Raw genomic sequence first — 17,500 nt, forward strand, 5'->3', positions numbered from 1 at the left:
ACCATTGTCTCTCCAGATGTCACCCAGACAGGGGGACACATGTAGGAGATGTCCTGGAGTGTGTCCCCGCATTATGTCCTGATGTGAGGGGTTACCCAACGCTGCCACCTGACCCCGTCCATCAGCTCAGCAGCTGGTTGGCTGGCTGCTGCTCTGTCTGTGGCTGTTGATTGGCTGCTTCATCTAAGCTGCACAATAGACGTCCATCCTGGTGGAGATACGTCCACAGCAGTGGTTCTCAAACTGTTTGTATTTATTTCAAGGACCCCCAGTTTGATATGCATTGATTAGGCCATTGACGGCCAACTGATTAACATTTTCATCTCTTGGACCCCGATCTAGACTGTAAAATCCTCAGTGTTGCTGTAATTTAATTTAACCCATTGAGACCTGAAGCCGATTCTACATGTCTCCTAAATCCCAACAGTATTCTGAAAAATGTTTGTTTCTATATCAGTGGTGCTCAATCTTTTTCAAGTCAAGGACCCCAAATATTATATGTATTTAGCTGCGGACCCCCACCAAAATATTTTGTTCCAGAGACCCCCCAAAAGCTAAGATTTGAGTTAAAAATGTTTGCTTTAAAAATATATATATTCAGAAGATTTGCACACATTTTCACAAATTTTCAAAAATAGCAGATCTACAAGCTCATAGCGCGGCACTCGGTGCCGCGCTATGAGCTTGTATATCTGCTATTTTTGAATAGCCAAAGTGTAAAATAATGCTTTTTAGCTCAAATCTAAAAATGACACAGTTCCAGGTCTTAATGGGTTAAGAGTGTAAATGGAACTAAATGGACCTGTAAGGGTTTGCTGAGGATCCCCCGGAACGCCACCAAGGACCCCTGGGGGTTTTCGGACCCTACGTTGAGTGTTCTACAGCAGAGGTTCTCAAAGTGGGGTCCGGGGACCCCCAGGGGTCCTTTGGGTCGTTCCAGGGGGTCCTGAAACTCTTGATTATTTTTTATTTGTATTTTTCACACAAATCTTCTCTTATAGGGGTGCCTGGCACAAAACCTTTTCGGATGGGGGTCCGCGGCCAAATTTGGGGGTCCTTGACAGTTTGAACCACTGTTCTACAGTGTAAACATATCCTCTATGTCTCCATCCTGCATTAGCATGCGACTCCATGATAGTTATGGGACAAATGTCACTATTCTCCATATTAACCACATGAACCCTCACGGCCCTATTTTTGGGGCACGAATATTCTTACAAAATAGTAGATCTACAAGCTCACGACACATTGTCAGCTTGTAGATCTCTTATTTTCACTGAATGGGTCGGCGCCACTGAACAATACCGTTCAGTGGCGTTGTGTTTAGAAAGGCGTTCATGAAGTTGTGCCTTTTTCACAGGAGATCATGTGAACCGCCATGAGAATACACTGCTACACACACACTCATCACCTCACTAATAGATCTATCTGTCTAGCTCTCCAACAAACTCCCCCGTCCATTAACACACACACACACACACACACACACACACACACACACACACACACACACACACACACACACACACACACACAGAGCTGTGATTATGACCTACTAAAGGACACAGCGGATGCACATGAAGTGATATCCCACCTGGGGGTTAAATTAGTGTGCGTGCGTGCGCGTGCGTGTGTGCGTGTTCGTGTGCATGTGTGTGTGTGTGTGTGTGTGGTGGGGGTCTTCCTCTCATAAACGATGTGAGATGAACTGTATTATATCGGTTCTTCTTGACTCCCGTAGGAGAGCAGGGTTTCTGTTTTGGCTGTCGAGTCGACTGAACCGGGCTCTCCCCTCACACCTCGCTTCCTGACCTCCCAATCTTTATCTCTCTCACTCTCTCTCTCGGCTTTCAAGTGGAACTGCGGGAGGCTGACGTTTCATTTCAGCCCAGAGACAGACAGAGAGAGAGACCTCAGTCAGCCATGGATTCACACCCAAGACAGCCACATGGGACTGTTGTAGAGCTGCAACTATCGATGAGTTTATTCTTAGGGTTCATTCTACTGTTTATTTTTCAATTAATTGAATAACCGAGAATTGAGAATTATTTGTAGGAGAGATAGGGTTTGGATCCGGAACCGTAATGCAACATCACAAAACGGTTCTACATTTGGAACTGTTTCCAGAACCGTTTCTTTTTACCCATTAAGACCTGAAGCCGATTCTACAAATGTCTTCTAAATCCCAACAGTATTCTGATAAAACGTATGTTTCTATATCAGTGGTGCTCAAACTTTTTCATGTCAAGGACCACCAACAATTTGGCCGTCGAGCCCCATCTCAAAATATTTTGTTCTAGGGACCCCCAGAAGCAAAGAATAGTTAAAAAAAAAAAAAGGTTTGCTTTAAACAATATATATTCAAAGATTTGCACACATTTTCACGATTTTTCAAAAATAGCCGATCTACGAGCTTGTAGATCTGCTATTTTTGAATAGCCAAAGTGTAAAATAATGCTTTTTAGCTCAAATGAAAAAGTGACAGAGTGAATCACAAACTGTCACAGCTGGTATGTGGACTTCACGTCTGCTATACAATTACAATACAGGTGGTTCTCAAACTTTTTCATTTCAAGGACCACCAAAACTCTCAGAGTTATAGACCAGTATAGGGGTCCATTTTGAACATAACCACGTAACCCAGAGGGTTCCCTGTACCACACTTTGAAAACCATTGAGGTATATGCTTCTTTTGGGCTCGTTTTCTTAGACCATGGTTGCTTGTTGCTTTCACAAAATCTGGCAACACTTTTCCCCGACCGTCCCACAGACAGTGCAGCGTGTCCACAGCTGCAAACCAACGGCATGCAAACGTTAGCTCGCCAACTTGCCTTTTTGCATGCACGATAAGATACCTATCTGTGAACATCAGCTCTGGTTTGGTTCAGTAGCAACGGTCTTTTGGCCTCCAGACAACACAGCCACCTCTTTAGTTCAACAACTGTCAGCTGCCACGGGGCTGGCGTCAACCCAGACCAGCTTTCTGTGTGTGTGTTTGTACAGTTTGTACAGTGGTTATGATGAGTGCACCTCTGTTGCAATGGACAGCAAAGAGCGGGAGATGAGCACAAGGCGTGCTGCTCAGTGTTGCCAGATTTTGCGAGAGGAACAAGAATCCAGGTCTATGAAAACAAGCCCAAAAAGCCACATGAGCATCGTCTATTTATCATGTAGGCCTACAGCTATTTGAAAATAGCCGATATTCAAGCCCACGACACATCGCTCCGCTACGTGTAGATCTATTTAAAACCTAATCTTGATGTTTTTGAAACATTTTAACAACAAACATATTCCATGGGGGTCCCTGGCACCAAATATTTTCAGATAGGGTTCTGTGGACAAATACATATTAATTTGGAGGTCCTTGACCTGAAAATGTTTGAGAACCACTGGTGAAAACGGTAACCGTCTTCCATGCCGACATCTCGCCACTCCGACTAGTGGCTTCCGCGTGCGGTTAGGGTTAGGGTGAGGGTTAGGTATAGGGTTCGTTAACGTTGGAAAGGCGACATGTCGGAAAGCCGCCATGTAACCGGTGAAAACATAAGGAAGCGAGCCCAAATAAGCAACTAGACTTAGAAAAAAAGCCCCAAAAAACAGCAACCTGCAACTTTACAGGAAACCAAGCCCAAAGTTGCTTATAATAACCAGACTTGGCAACACTGAGCACGGGGTCAAGTTTACAAAGTATATCTAAAAATGTTTTCTAAATCCTAACAGTATGTTGCTATATCTGTGGTGCTCCAACTTTTCCATGTCAAGGACCCCCAAAATGATATGTATTTGGCCGCAGACCCCCATCTAAAAATATGTTGTTCCAGGGACCCCAGAAGCAAATATTTTCTTTTTAAAACATTTATATATATTCAAAGATTTGCACACATTTTTGCAAGATTTTTCAAAAATAGCAGATCTACAAGCTTGTATATCTGCTATTTTTGAATAGCCAAAAAAATCTTAAAATGACACGGATGCGTTCAAGGTCTTAAAGGATTAAACATGAATCTAATACGTAGTGGGGGGGTCCCTGCTTGATCTCTCTCTCTCAGCCTCAGTCCTTGGCCTGTAAAACGTTGAAGACCCCTGCTGTAGAGTGTGTGTTCAGTAAGAGGGGGGTCTCCCCCTGCTGTAGAGTGTGTGTTCAGTAAGAGGGGGGTCTCCCCCTGCTGTAGAGTGTGTGTTCAGTAAGAGGGGGGTCTCCCCCTGCTCTCCAGCTCTTCAGTAAAACACAAAGCACATCTTCAGAGGCAGGAAACCAATTGCATGGAATCAGGAAAGAGAACTCATACAGGATTACAGGACAAACAAATGGAAAGTGATGAAACAAAACAAATGAAATCAGAATTTGTGACAATAAATTGTAGCTGATAAATGGGTTCTCTCTCTGACTGGATGAAATTGGGGAACTGTTACTGAACAAACACCGTAGCAACGATTACTACCAGAATATAGAACTTTTGAACCTTTGACCCATTAACCATGTCTATAGCCATTATTTTATACTATTAAAAAATAGCAGATCTACAAGCTCATAGCGCGGCACTCGGTGCCGCGCTATGAGCTTGTAGATCTGCTATTTTTTTTAAATCAAGAAAATGTATCCAAATCTTTGAATATATATTTTTTTTTTTAAAGAGAACATTTGTAACTCAAATCTTTGCTTCTGTGGGTCCCTGGAACAACATATTTTGAGATGGGGGGGGTCTGCAACCAAATCATTTTGGGGGGTCCTTGAAATGAAAAAGTTTGAGCTCCACTGATATTATAGCAACATAAAGTGTTTCAGAAAACCGTTAGGATTTAGAAGACATTTGTAGACGCATTTCCCGGATTGAATGGGTTAAAACCGCGGGGAAAGCATCGGCGTAACCACTTTAAACATTCATTTATACTTTGGCCATTCCAAAATAGCAGATATACAAGCTCACACGGCGCTCATAGAGCTATGACTGCTAGAGGGCTGTGTAGTCGTGCGTTTTGATCAAGAGAGACATGAAACTTGAACTGGTACGCGACTATGAAAAAGGTACACGGCAAAGATTGAATTAATATATTTAGATGAATGGCCAGATGAACAGACAGGTTGATTTCCTAATTTGACTAATGGGCTAATCATCTCTACTGAATGTATGAGCTCTGCCAATGGAGGCCATGTTTTCAGTCTGTCTGCCTGCCTGCCTGTCTGCCTGTCTGTATGCCTGCGTGTATGTCTGTCTGTCTGCCTGCCTGCCTATCTATTCTGTCTGCCTGTGTGTCTGTCTGTCTGTCTCAGATGAATTAAAAATAGCAGATATACAAGCTCATAGCGCGGCACCGAGTGCCGCGCTATGAGCTTGTAGATCTGCTATTTTTGAGTGGTGCCAACCACTCCTACATTTGACTTTGTCCGTGTGTCCGTATGTCCGTCCGTCCGTATGTCCGTCCGTCCGTATAGCACGGCTGATTGGTCAGGCTTCACGTGACACGTAACAATATGTTGTCACGTGTCACGTGACAACAAATTGTTGCTGATTGCAACACAAGGATGCAATCAGTTACACTTTCAAAGGCACCACTCTCTTCACACTGGGTGTGATTTTTTTTTAAATCTTTATAATTTTTTTGAGACAGGTGGTCCGCAACCAAAAGAAAACATCACTATGGGGGTCCTTGACATGAAAAAGGTTTGAGAACCATTGGTATACACAGTGTATACAGTATGGGAGAAGAGATTTATAAGCACAGCTTTTGGTGGCTCTGTTTGGTTATAAAGTAGCTGTGTTGAATCTAACTTCCTGGGTTGGGTTCGGGAGGAAATGAGATCGATCCATAGAAAAGCAGAGACAGTGAGCTATCGAACAAGTGGGAGAAGAGAAAAGAAAGGGACAGAGAGAGGGAAAAAAGAAGGAAAACTATCTTGTTCTCAACAGCAGAGAGATGGATTTAAAATGCATGGTGTCCTGCTAATTACGAGTTTGTGTTGGAGAAAGAGTATAGGACACACACACACACACACACACACACACACACACACACACACACACACACACACACACACACACACACACACACACACACACACAAACACGGCTCCAGATTATCCATCATCTCCAGCAACGCTTTGCGCTTTTCTTTCTTTTTTTTTGCCATTTAAGCGAGGCGAGCGGTCGCCGCGCTTCCATCATCGTCTGCCATTCTAAATGCTAGCGCTAATTAGCATTCACATGCTAAATTAGCTCCCATCCCATGTCTGCTGATTGGGCTTTCATCACTCTTGACAGCTCGCATGCCTCCTCCTTGCTAACACTCTCTGCTTTAGCCTGTGTGTGTGTGTGTGTGTGTGTGTTATTTCAATACATACAGAGGTCTGTGTCTCTCCCTGTAACTGGACAGACAGACAGACAGACAGACAGACAGACAGACAGACAGACAGACAGACAGACAGACAGATACAGACATGTCATCGTTTCCTTTTTGTTATCACCTTATATTCTCTTTAGATTGTACAGTATACTGCATTGGTTCTCAAACTTTTTCATGTCAAGGACCCCTAAATTCCTTATTAGCCCCGCGGACCCCCATTTGAAAAGATATGCCAGGGACCCCCATAAGAGAAGTTTTTTTACGGCTCTAGCAGTGATTCTCAACCATTTTAATTTCAAGGACCCCCAGTTTGACATGCATTAGGGCTACAGACCCCCATTTAATGGCATTTAATCTAACTGAGAGTGTACAAATGGAACCAAATGGACCCGTTACCATTTGTACACTCTCAGAGTTACAGACCCATAAGGGTCCATTTGGTTCCTGTCCATTATTTAGCTGGGGACCCCCTGGAACCCCCTCAAGTACCCCTGGGGGTCCCCGGACCCCACTTTGAGAACCAATGCCTTACAGTATATTCTCTTTAGATTGTATACTGCACACGTACTGCTGTTGGGGGTTGGTTGACGTCTGTCATATTGTGTCATGCCAGTAAAGCCTTACCCGTTATGCCTAAACTTTTTTGCCATTTTGAAAGACATCTTGTGAGAGAAACAAGCAACCAGATCTAAGAAAACAAGTCCAAAAGAAGCAACTATAGGCCACATGAGAACTTTGAACCTGCATAAGTCTACATGCTCACAACGGGTCGCTATATGCGACACAGCTTGTAGATCTGCTGTTTAAAAAAAAAAAGAGGTATGAAAATCTGGTATGGGGCTCAATGGCACAAAATATGTTCAGATAGGGAAACGCGGACAATTACAAAATTCTTTTCATGAATTCATGACATGAAAATGTTTGAGAACCACTGGTTTAAACAACATTTAGGAACCCAAATAAGCAACTAAACTTTAGAAACAAGGCCAAAACAATGCAACCCGCAACTACGCAACTATCAATATTTACAAGCGACTTTATAGAAAAACAAGCCCAAAGTCGCTTATAATAAGTGGACATGGCAACCCTGTCTATTACCCCCCCATCTCCTCCTTCTCTCTCTCTCCCTCTCCCTCTCTCTCTGACAGAGAGAGAGGGAGAGAGAGAGAGAGAGAGAGAGAGAGAGAGAGAGAGAGAGAGAGAGAGAGAGACATCTCCAGGCTACTGTCAATCAGCCAAGCAGGCAGCTGCTGACTACCTGGCCGTCACTCAGGCTATCGTTCAAAGGATGGAAAAGGGTGGGAAAAAAAAGTAGAAACAGTAATTGGATTTACTTGCTAGCAGCGAGATGATGAAATGACATGAAATCACGTATATGTCCCTAACACACACACACACACACACCTACACCACCGTTCTGAACTTCTGACAATACATCCCCTTCTCTCTCTCTCTCTTTCTCTCTCTCTCTCTCCATCTCTCTCTATTTGTTTGTTCTCTCCCCGTCTCTTTTGTCTCAAAATCCCACGGATGTACCAGAAGCATTAGGGAGTCCCTTTTATCTGGTGTGCGTGCGTGTTTGAGTGCGTGCGTGTGTGTGCGTGTGTGTGTGTGTGTATGTGTGCGTGTGCGTGTGTGCGTGTGTGTGTGTGTGTGTGTGCGTGTGTGTGTGTGTCGTGTCATGTTGACAACAGAACAGAGGAAATGGATATGATAAAAAAATATAAAAATAAAGCATCATTTGTGGGTCTGTGTTTTATCTTCTTTTTTTTTTGTACAGAGATCTGAAGGAACATTCTCTGTCACTCCACATGCCAGCTGCACAGCTGAATTCTGAGTGTTAATTTAACTCCAAGAGTGAACGCATTCACTTTCAGTTTCGAATGGGTAAATTAACACCGTCATGCTTCCAGTTGTCCTACAGAAATATTGATCAATCACCCGTACTGAACATAAGTAAAACAACATACTGTCAATACTATGCATCAAACTTTGCGACTCCCTATCCCCGGTGGTTCTCAAACAGTGGTCCGGGGACCACCAGTGGCCCTTGAGGGGGTTCCATGTGGTCCTCAGCGAAATGATGGAGAGTTGGTAACCAAATGGGCCCTTATTAGATCTTTAACTCTTGAGAGCGTAAAATGAAACCAAACGGACCCGTAAGGGTCCGTTTGGTTTCATTTTACGCTCTCAAGAGTTAAATTATCGTTAAACATCTGCATTACTTCATTTACAAGAAGTCGTACACAATTAGAGAATGTAGAATAATTGTTATTTTTGACTTGCACGTCATCTCTCCTATTGGTACCAACATCAGTACAGCATGGAATTGTGGACAAAACCTCATCCAACGACAACAAAATACAAAAGTCTTGGGTCTGAGAGGCTAAATCTCATCAAAATGGTGGTCCGTGGCTCAAATGCCCAATAAATAATGAACCTTGATATGAAAAGGGTTGAAAACCACTGCCCTGTCCTCATTAAAAACCAGTGGGGGGCCGCGAGCACTTCCGAGGTGTTCCAAAGTAGCCCCTGATCCAGAAAGCGTTGAGAATAAAACCACATGAGGAGCACTCTACTATGACATCAAAACCACACCACTCTGAAATCAGAGCAGATTCTCTGTCAATACTGTGATAACACTGTTAAATCTTTAACGCATTAAATCCCGGAACGCATGTACAAATGTATTTTAAATCCTAACAGGTTTCTGAAAAACTTATGTTTTCTATATCAGTGGTGCTCAAACTTTTTCACGTCAAGGACCCCCCAAAACTATATGCATTTGGCCACTGACCCTCATCTCGATATATTTTGTTCCAGGGACCACCAGAAGCAAACAGTTACAAATGTTCGCTTTAAAAGATATATATTCAAAGATTTGCACACATTTTCCCCAACAAATAGCCAAAAGTATAAAATGATGCTTATACTGTAGCTAAAATCTAAAATGACGCAGATGCATTCCCGGATTGAATGGGTTAACTCTGACACAGTGGTGGAACGTAAACTTAAAACTTAACTTCAAGTCTTCAACCCTGAACATTATGTTCACCCACAACACAAAATGTCCCTATTCTTGACTTTCTGCAAATTTAGAGGCTATTTTTGTCATCTCAAACATGGTAAGAACATGGTAAGAACACACAAACAAACACACACACACACACACACACACACACACACACACACACACACACACACACACACACACACACACACACACACACACACACGCCCAACGGACCGTCCAAGACTAAGATTTATGCCGGTGATTATTTATTCATAGATGGATCAATATGGGACACACACACACACACACACACACACACACACACACACACACACACGCAAACGCATCTAAGAGAAGACGCATCTAAGAGACAGAGCGTGTGTGTGTGTGTGTGTGTGTGTGTGTGTGTGTGTGTGTGTGTGTGTGTGTGTGTGTGTGTGTGTGTGTGTGTGTGTGCGTGTGTGCATCAATACATTGCAGCTTTACATTTCATTAGGCCAAGGAGCACAGTTTAACTCCCAATGAACGGCAATAAAACCACACTGACTGCACACACACACACACACCCCTCTTTCTCTCTCGCTCGCTCTCTCTCTCTCTCTCAAACCAGCCAAATCACTTACCAGCATAACAGCGTGCGCGCACACACACACACACACACACACACACACACACACACACACACACACAATTTACCTAAGTACTGAGAATATAAACATAGAGACGGATGAGTGGAATTAAAAGTAAATAATGACCCAAAGCAGAATAAAGTATCCCCCCTTTTAACTTTTATAACTTCCACTCATTTCCCTGAACTGGGAGGAAGAACTTTATTGCACAGAATGTGTTGGTTCCGTTCACCGAGTATATATGAATACACAAACCCATAGAACCACTTCATAAACAGCAGCTGGCCTCCTCACGTCTCTCCCCTACGGCAGTGGTTCTCAAAGTGGGGGTCTGGGGACCCCCCCCACAGGGGTTCCTTGAGGGAGGGGATTCCAGGGGGTCCCCCCCACAGCAAAAAATGACTTGATATAGCATCAAAATCACTTTAACCACTTTAACCCATTAAGACCGGGAACGCATCTGTGTCATTTCTAAGATGTATTTGGCTATTCAAAAATAGCAGATCTACAAGCTCATAGCGCGGCACCGAGTGCCGCGCTATGAGCTTGTAGATCTGCTATTTTTGAAACAATCGTGATTTTTTTTTGTTAGGGGGGTCCCCTGGCACAATTTATTTTTCAGATGGGGGTCCGTTGGCCAAATTCATATTAATTTGGGGGTCCTTGCCATGAACATTTTTGAGAAGCACCAACTCACTACTCCCCCTCCCCTCCTCAATTCTCCTCCCCTCCTCCCTTCATCTCCTCCCCAGGAGGACAGGGCAGGCCAGGGGGAAATAGGTTTTCAACCAGTGGGATATCGTCTGGGATCTGCTGACCCTCACACACACACACACACACACACACACACACACACACACACACACACACACACACACACACACACACACACACACACACACACACACACACACACACACACACACACACACACACACACACACACACACACACACACAGCACAGACACACGCTAATAATCTGTCCACACACACAGCCCAGGGGTCAGAGACAAGGACTAGTGGGCTCGGTTTCAGCCGACTTAGCAAAACTCCAGAGACAGGAAGAGTGTGTGTGTGTGTGTGTGTGTGTGTGTGTGTGTGTGTGTGTGTGTGTGTAGCCTATATAAAAAAGTTGACGGTACCATTATCGCGGTAGCTAGTCCACGCACTGTACTGTGCACACGCACACGCATACACACGCACACACACACACACAGAGTAACATAATAGCTTCCTGTACTCTGCAGCAAGAATTATGTAAGCAACTCAAGCCTCAAACAATTCATTTATGAATGTCCTGAAGATGCAATATCATAATCCCATTCACTCCAGAGAAAGAACACTATCTGGCCCGTTCACTCAGCGCATGCCATGTCTAATTTATACCACAGAAAGAGCACACATGCACAAGCTGACAACGCATCGCAACGCCACAACATAAATCACGCTTCAGAAATACTTCTTGGACCATAAAAGTGTTCCGTGCCACACACACACACACACACACAAGGTGTGGGTGACACCATAGACCGTAAAAAGAATGAAAAAAGCGACGGCATTGGTTTCTACAGACCGTAATTGAAGCCGATTGTTCAGGAATTTCAAATCCGCCATCTTTCTATATCGCGTCATACGTGTCCTAGCAAATGAATGCTATTGGTTGGGTAGCTTGTCAATCAAGAGCGGGGGCGGGGAATGAATGCTATTGGTTGTGTAGCTTGTCAATCAAATCATCCCGCCCCTCCTAGAGCATACCCTACTTTATCGTCAATTTTATAATGAATGGGACCATAATTTATCAAAACACATATCATGGTGATTGAAAGAAGACTTTAAACTAGCGACTGGAAGCATATAGTATTTATGACAATGTTTATTAAGGTAAGACAATCAAGTCTAAAGTTTGTCAAAAACCCATCCGCTTGCATTGAGAAAAATTCTTCCTGACACCAGCAGGGGTAAAACAGCAAAACTGCAGGTCATTCATATGAACTGTCACGTCCTATATAGACTCAATTTCAAAGGCCAATGCTGGGCCCTTGTTGGGTGACACCCAAAATATAATACTGCTGAAATATCACAACATTATGGTATTGTGCGAATTCGCGATATTTCGAACAATATCGATATAGCAGGGATATTGCCATATTCACCATATTTGTCAAACGAGGCCACAAAAGCACAGTACACAGGTGTTGCCTTACCTTCTTCATGCGTCCGCCGCGCGTGCCGCTGAACGCCACGGTGTGGCCGCGGTAGTCGTAGGCGGCCACCGACGTCATGCCGTCGTCCTTGTCCACGAACAGAGGGATGCCCTCGATGGTGGTGGTGCCCCCTAGAGGCTGGTTGAAGTCCTGACCGCAGAAGTTGTCGTCGATCTGCAGAGGCTGGGGGTAGAGGGGAGAAGAGAAAGCAGGGGGGGGAGGGGTTATTTGCTGTAAACAAGGGGGTATAGCGACCGGTGCTGGGCGTCATATTGCATTTTCATGTCGCTGGCCAGGGTTGCCAGATCTGCTTATAGTAATTTCCCCGCAAGATTTTATTCGAAAATAGCCGATCTGCAAGCTCACAACGCGTCGCATCGCGACGCGTTGTGAGCTTGTAGATCTGCTATTTTTAAATAGCTGATGTATATGTTAAAGTGCTCATGTGGCCCATAGTCGCTTATTTTGGGCTGGTTTTCCTAGACCTGGTTGCTTGTTTCTCTCACAGAATCTGGCAACACTGTCGCTGGCTTCCACTGAAATGAGCCTGTAGCTTTGTCGCCTCTAGTGTGAATGCAGCTTAAGACTCGACTCCGTCTCTTTATTCAACGCTTCCGTCGCAGATTGGAAGGGGTAGAGTGGCCGGTAGAGTGGCCAGATGGTGAACCGCGAGGTTCCCAGTTCGATCCCGACGGGCTCCCCCGGAGGAAGTGTCCTCGAGCTAGACAATGAACCCCTAATTGCTTCCGATGAGCAGGTTGGTGCCTTGCATGGCTTCCTCCTCCAGCGGTGTATGAATGTGTGTGTGAATAGACCAATTATTTGTTTACTAACATTGAGACTGGACGCGCAGGTGATTGTTTCACGCAATCAATTCTCAACCTGTTGTTTCGGGGTGCGCTGGTTTCAGCACAGCCCAACCCCCTCTTGTGTGTTGGCTAGTGAGGCGCGTCCTAGCGAGACCTGATAGAATGGGTTTCATTAAGAGCATACTGGTTGCACGCATACTGGTTCTTATCAGTGTGACGTCGTCTGTTAAGGGGTCTATAGGTGAATGTAATGCACAATCTCTATGTAAAGCGCTTATGGATAACAGTGCTATATAAATGCACCGTTTACCATTTATATTAGTGTTTCAGATTCCACCTTAGCCCCGTAGCACTTGCCCTAGCCTCGACGACCTCGCTGGCTTATGCAACGGTTAAAATATAATTTAGAATGCATGTTATGTAGATTCCACGTACAGTTGTTGACCTGGCATCCTATAGTTTGTATAGTTTCAATGTACCTTACCTATGAACTGATGATTACTATCTTTAACCCATTGAGACCTGAGGTTCCGATTCTGTAAAATGTCTTCTAAATCCTGATGGTTTTCTGAAAAACGTATGTTTCTATATCAGTGGTTTTCAAACGTTTTCATGTCAAGGACCCCCAAAATGATGTATTTGGCCGCTGACCCCATCTCAAAATATGTTGTTCTAGGGACCCCCAGAAGCAAAGATTTGAGTTAAAAATGTTAGCTTTAAAAATATATATATTCCAAGATTTGCACATATTTTCACAATATTTTTTTTTTTGCAGATCTACAAGGTCATAGCGCGGCACTCAGTGCTGCGCTATGAGCTTGTATATCTGCTATTTTTGAATAGCTAAAGTGTAAAACAATGCTTTTTTAGCTCAAATCAAAAAATGTGTTCACCTTGCTAAATGCCTAAATTGTAAATTGTTTCAGCCCCCTCCAATCGCATCTAACCCGGAAAGCAAGAGCTGAACCAAAACACAACATCTACATTACCTCGACAACTACTGATAGCAGTGAGTGAGCCTCTGGGTTGGAGAGTAGTAAACCTCCCCGACATAAAAGCAGCAATTTCCCTGATTCGAGCGTAAGAGTGCCATTTTCCCAGAACTACATGTTTAGTCACAATAGGCCGCAAGCCAAATCACTCACCATATCGGTTGATTGATTTGGCAAGGCAAAATGGATTATTAAGGACACCAACCATGCCAGCCAAAATCAGGCATTATGATACTGCAGTATAAAACGACAAATGAACATGATTACGACGAGACCCTTTCAATAGCCAACCCCATCAAGGCTGCCGAGCTCCGTCGCACACGTGTGACAATGTGTCCCCACCCCGTCCCTGCAGGGACAATGGCCAATGCTACTGACTGAACTAAAGAGGACCGTTTGTATAGTGGTGGAAAGTAACTAAATACTTCTACTCAAGCGCTGTACTCAAGTTCACTCCACTACACATCTCAGCGGCAAATATTGTACTTGTTTTACTCCACTACAATTATTTGAAAACTTTTTTTAGGTTACTTGTTACTGCAGATTTTAAACAGACATTAACCAATAAAGCCCAACTTTATAGGACCCGCAAGGGTCCATTACGGATCCATTTGGTTCCATTTGTAAACTCTCAGAGTTACAGACCTGTAACCAGAGGGTTCCTGGACCGAACTTTCAGAACCACTGAGCTAGAGGAATCTAATATAATGACGATTAGCATAACAATATTCAGGGTCAATACGTCGTGCCAGACACAACCTTTCAACCAAACCGAAGTACAGTCGATCGCCAGCAAAGCAGACGTTTGTTCCTAATTTATGCTAGGCCGTAAAGCAAGAAGAGGATGAGAAGATTACCATTATTAATCCCTGTGGGGAAATTCATTTTTTCAGTCTTTACACACACAAGCCACGTTAAACGCTGTATACAATAGAGTAAATAAAGGTTTACTGTTATTTACTCAGGACTGCAAACACAAGGGGAATCGTTTATTCCTTCTTCTTTTTTTGTTTTAGTAAATGGTGCCATGTGGAGTCATGTTAGCTCTGAAGAACTACAATGCATACAAAGTGATGTTCGGCTGACATGCCAATGAATGCTTGTTCGTAGATAGATAGACACACAGACAGGCACAGAAACAGACAAACAGGCAGACAGACAGAGAGACGCCAGAATATCTCTAGTAATAAAAACAGGAGTAAAGAAGTACATAAGAGACAGAAGGTACATCACAGGACCATGACTTTCGTGAGCTGTTACTTGACTCTACTGTACAACATCTACAACAGGTGTTTATTGTGTGCTTACATGTCTTATCTTATGAACATGATACCATCGTGGCTATTATACAATGTCGCAAATGAATAGACGTTGACGGGAAATAGTCAGTACTGGTGCCAGAAAGAGAGCCACACACACACACACACACACACACACACACACACACAGACACACACACACACACACACACACACACACACACACACACACACACACACACACACACACACACACACACACACACACACACACACACACACACACACACACACACACACACACACACACACACTTTGACTACATTGTTTTCCCATTTTCAAGAAGATATTTTATATTGATTTGAGACACAGTGACAGACAGACAGACAGACAGACAGACAGACAGACAGACAGACAGAGATGTGAAAGCAGAAACTGAGAGAGACAGGTGTTAGACGGAGAGAGACAGTAACAGACAGACAGACGGAGGGGTTTGATAGCAGAGACAGAAGGATGTTCTTCTGAAAAGCTTTCCCTCAAGTGAAACACTTTCAATCAATGAAAACAAGCTAAAACAATATACATGACTTAGCATTTTCTCAGCTCAGGGGGGTAGAGTGGCGTCTGGGAAGCAAGAGGTTTTTCCGGTTCAATCCCTGACATCTGCCAGGACATTTAATTTGTGGATGAACGTCTCCGTTTGACAGCTCATCTATTCATATTGTATATTTATTATTGTGCTGTACTGTGCTGTCAAGTTACTTTTTCTTTGGCCAAAAATAAAGACTGTTGTTGTATTTCATGAGATAAGATAAAAAATAATCTGTATGGAATCGATCCCCGGAAGGAAATGCAAGTGTCAGAGCGGCGACAGCAGTAAGAGGGAAACACAGGAGAGATAACGGGTAAGAGTAAGAGTCAAGAGCCACACCAACATAAATAATAAATAAATACATTTAAATTAAATCAAATGTAGTAAAATAAAATAGAATCAAATAATAAATTGAGTAAATGAAAAAATGAAGCAAAAATAAAGTCAAACTGAATGGTGCAGTAACTGTATCCCTCTTGAGGGGTCATTGATTCAACCAATCGCGGTAAGACTAAAGGTCATTACACACCGGCAATTATGCGAATATACGCAAAATTCGACTGCGGCCCGAATAAATAAAAGCCGACTTTTAGCTCTGAGAAACTTCGTCTTTGATGTTGAAGCTTGCATTGACTTTATAAGGTTTTTAAAAAAGAAAACGTATTATTCGCATGAAAAAAACGCCCCCGGTGTGTAAGGACCTTTAGGCCTGAAAGATGTCACCGGTGTAGATCAGTGTTTCCAGGGGTCCTTGAGGGGGGTCTCCCCAGCTAAATGGTTGGTAACTCTGAGAGTGTACAAATGGAACCAAATGGACCCACATTTGTACACTCTCAGAATTATGAGGGTTTGTGCCCTAATGCATGGTAAACTTAAAATGAAAACGTTTTGAGAAACACGCGTAGTCTCAGGAGCAAGGGAGACATTCTGATGTTTGAGTCTGTCTGAGGGCTGAACCACTGACACGTATTAACCCATTAACACATCCACTGCCAGGCCCGTAGTCCTACGGGCCGTTAAATCCAACCGTTAACTGCCGTTCCCGTAGTCCTACGGGGCGGGTGTTTTCCCATGTTAAATCGTGCAGGTGCAGATTCCGGATTTTTTTTGCACTTCCGGTCCGCCAGGGGGCGGACCGGAAACGAAATAATACTGTTTCCGGTTTTTCTCCCACCTCCGTTTCCTGTCTAGCGGTCAACTTTGGACGCCATTATCTCTGGCTTGTTGTTTTTCTCACCACATCCACCATTTTAGCGTTTTCCTCTCGTTCTCCAGAATGCATTATAGAACAGGCGTGCTCGCACACACGCACGCTCACACACACAGGTCTCCAACGCAACACAAATGAACAGGGCAGCTTTCTCTTGTTCATTAGAAGACTTATCGCCTCCATGGGGACTATTAGATCATTATCTCTCTAATGCGCGCGCACAAACACAGTCTCTCTCTCACACACACACACACACACACACACACACACACACACACACACACACACACACACACACACACACACACACACACACACACAGAGGAGAGCCCTCATCCGGACAATTTATAGTGACAGCTGAGTCATGCTAGTGTACATGACGAGACAACAGCAGTAAATAACACAACTGTGACTCTGAAATATCACAAAATAGTGACACATACGCATGA

At 43.7% G+C, this 17,500-nt stretch overlaps 1 protein-coding gene across 1 annotated transcript in view; it reads right to left on the reverse strand.

The window, feature by feature from the left end:
* Positions 1–17,500, reverse strand: part of LOC311054112 (plexin-A1-like) — a 323,060-nt gene that overhangs the window by 268,803 nt on the left and 36,757 nt on the right. Inside the window, exon 2 of the mRNA XM_084069992.1 lies at positions 12,190–12,372. Within this exon, the coding sequence (XP_083926118.1) occupies positions 12,190–12,372 (183 nt within the window). The remainder of the gene's footprint in view (positions 1–12,189; positions 12,373–17,500) is intronic.

The sequence above is a fragment of the Gymnoscopelus microlampas genome, assembly GCF_963454915.1.
Source record: "Gymnoscopelus microlampas genome assembly, chromosome: 10".
Lineage (NCBI taxonomy): Eukaryota > Metazoa > Chordata > Actinopteri > Myctophiformes > Myctophidae > Gymnoscopelus > Gymnoscopelus microlampas.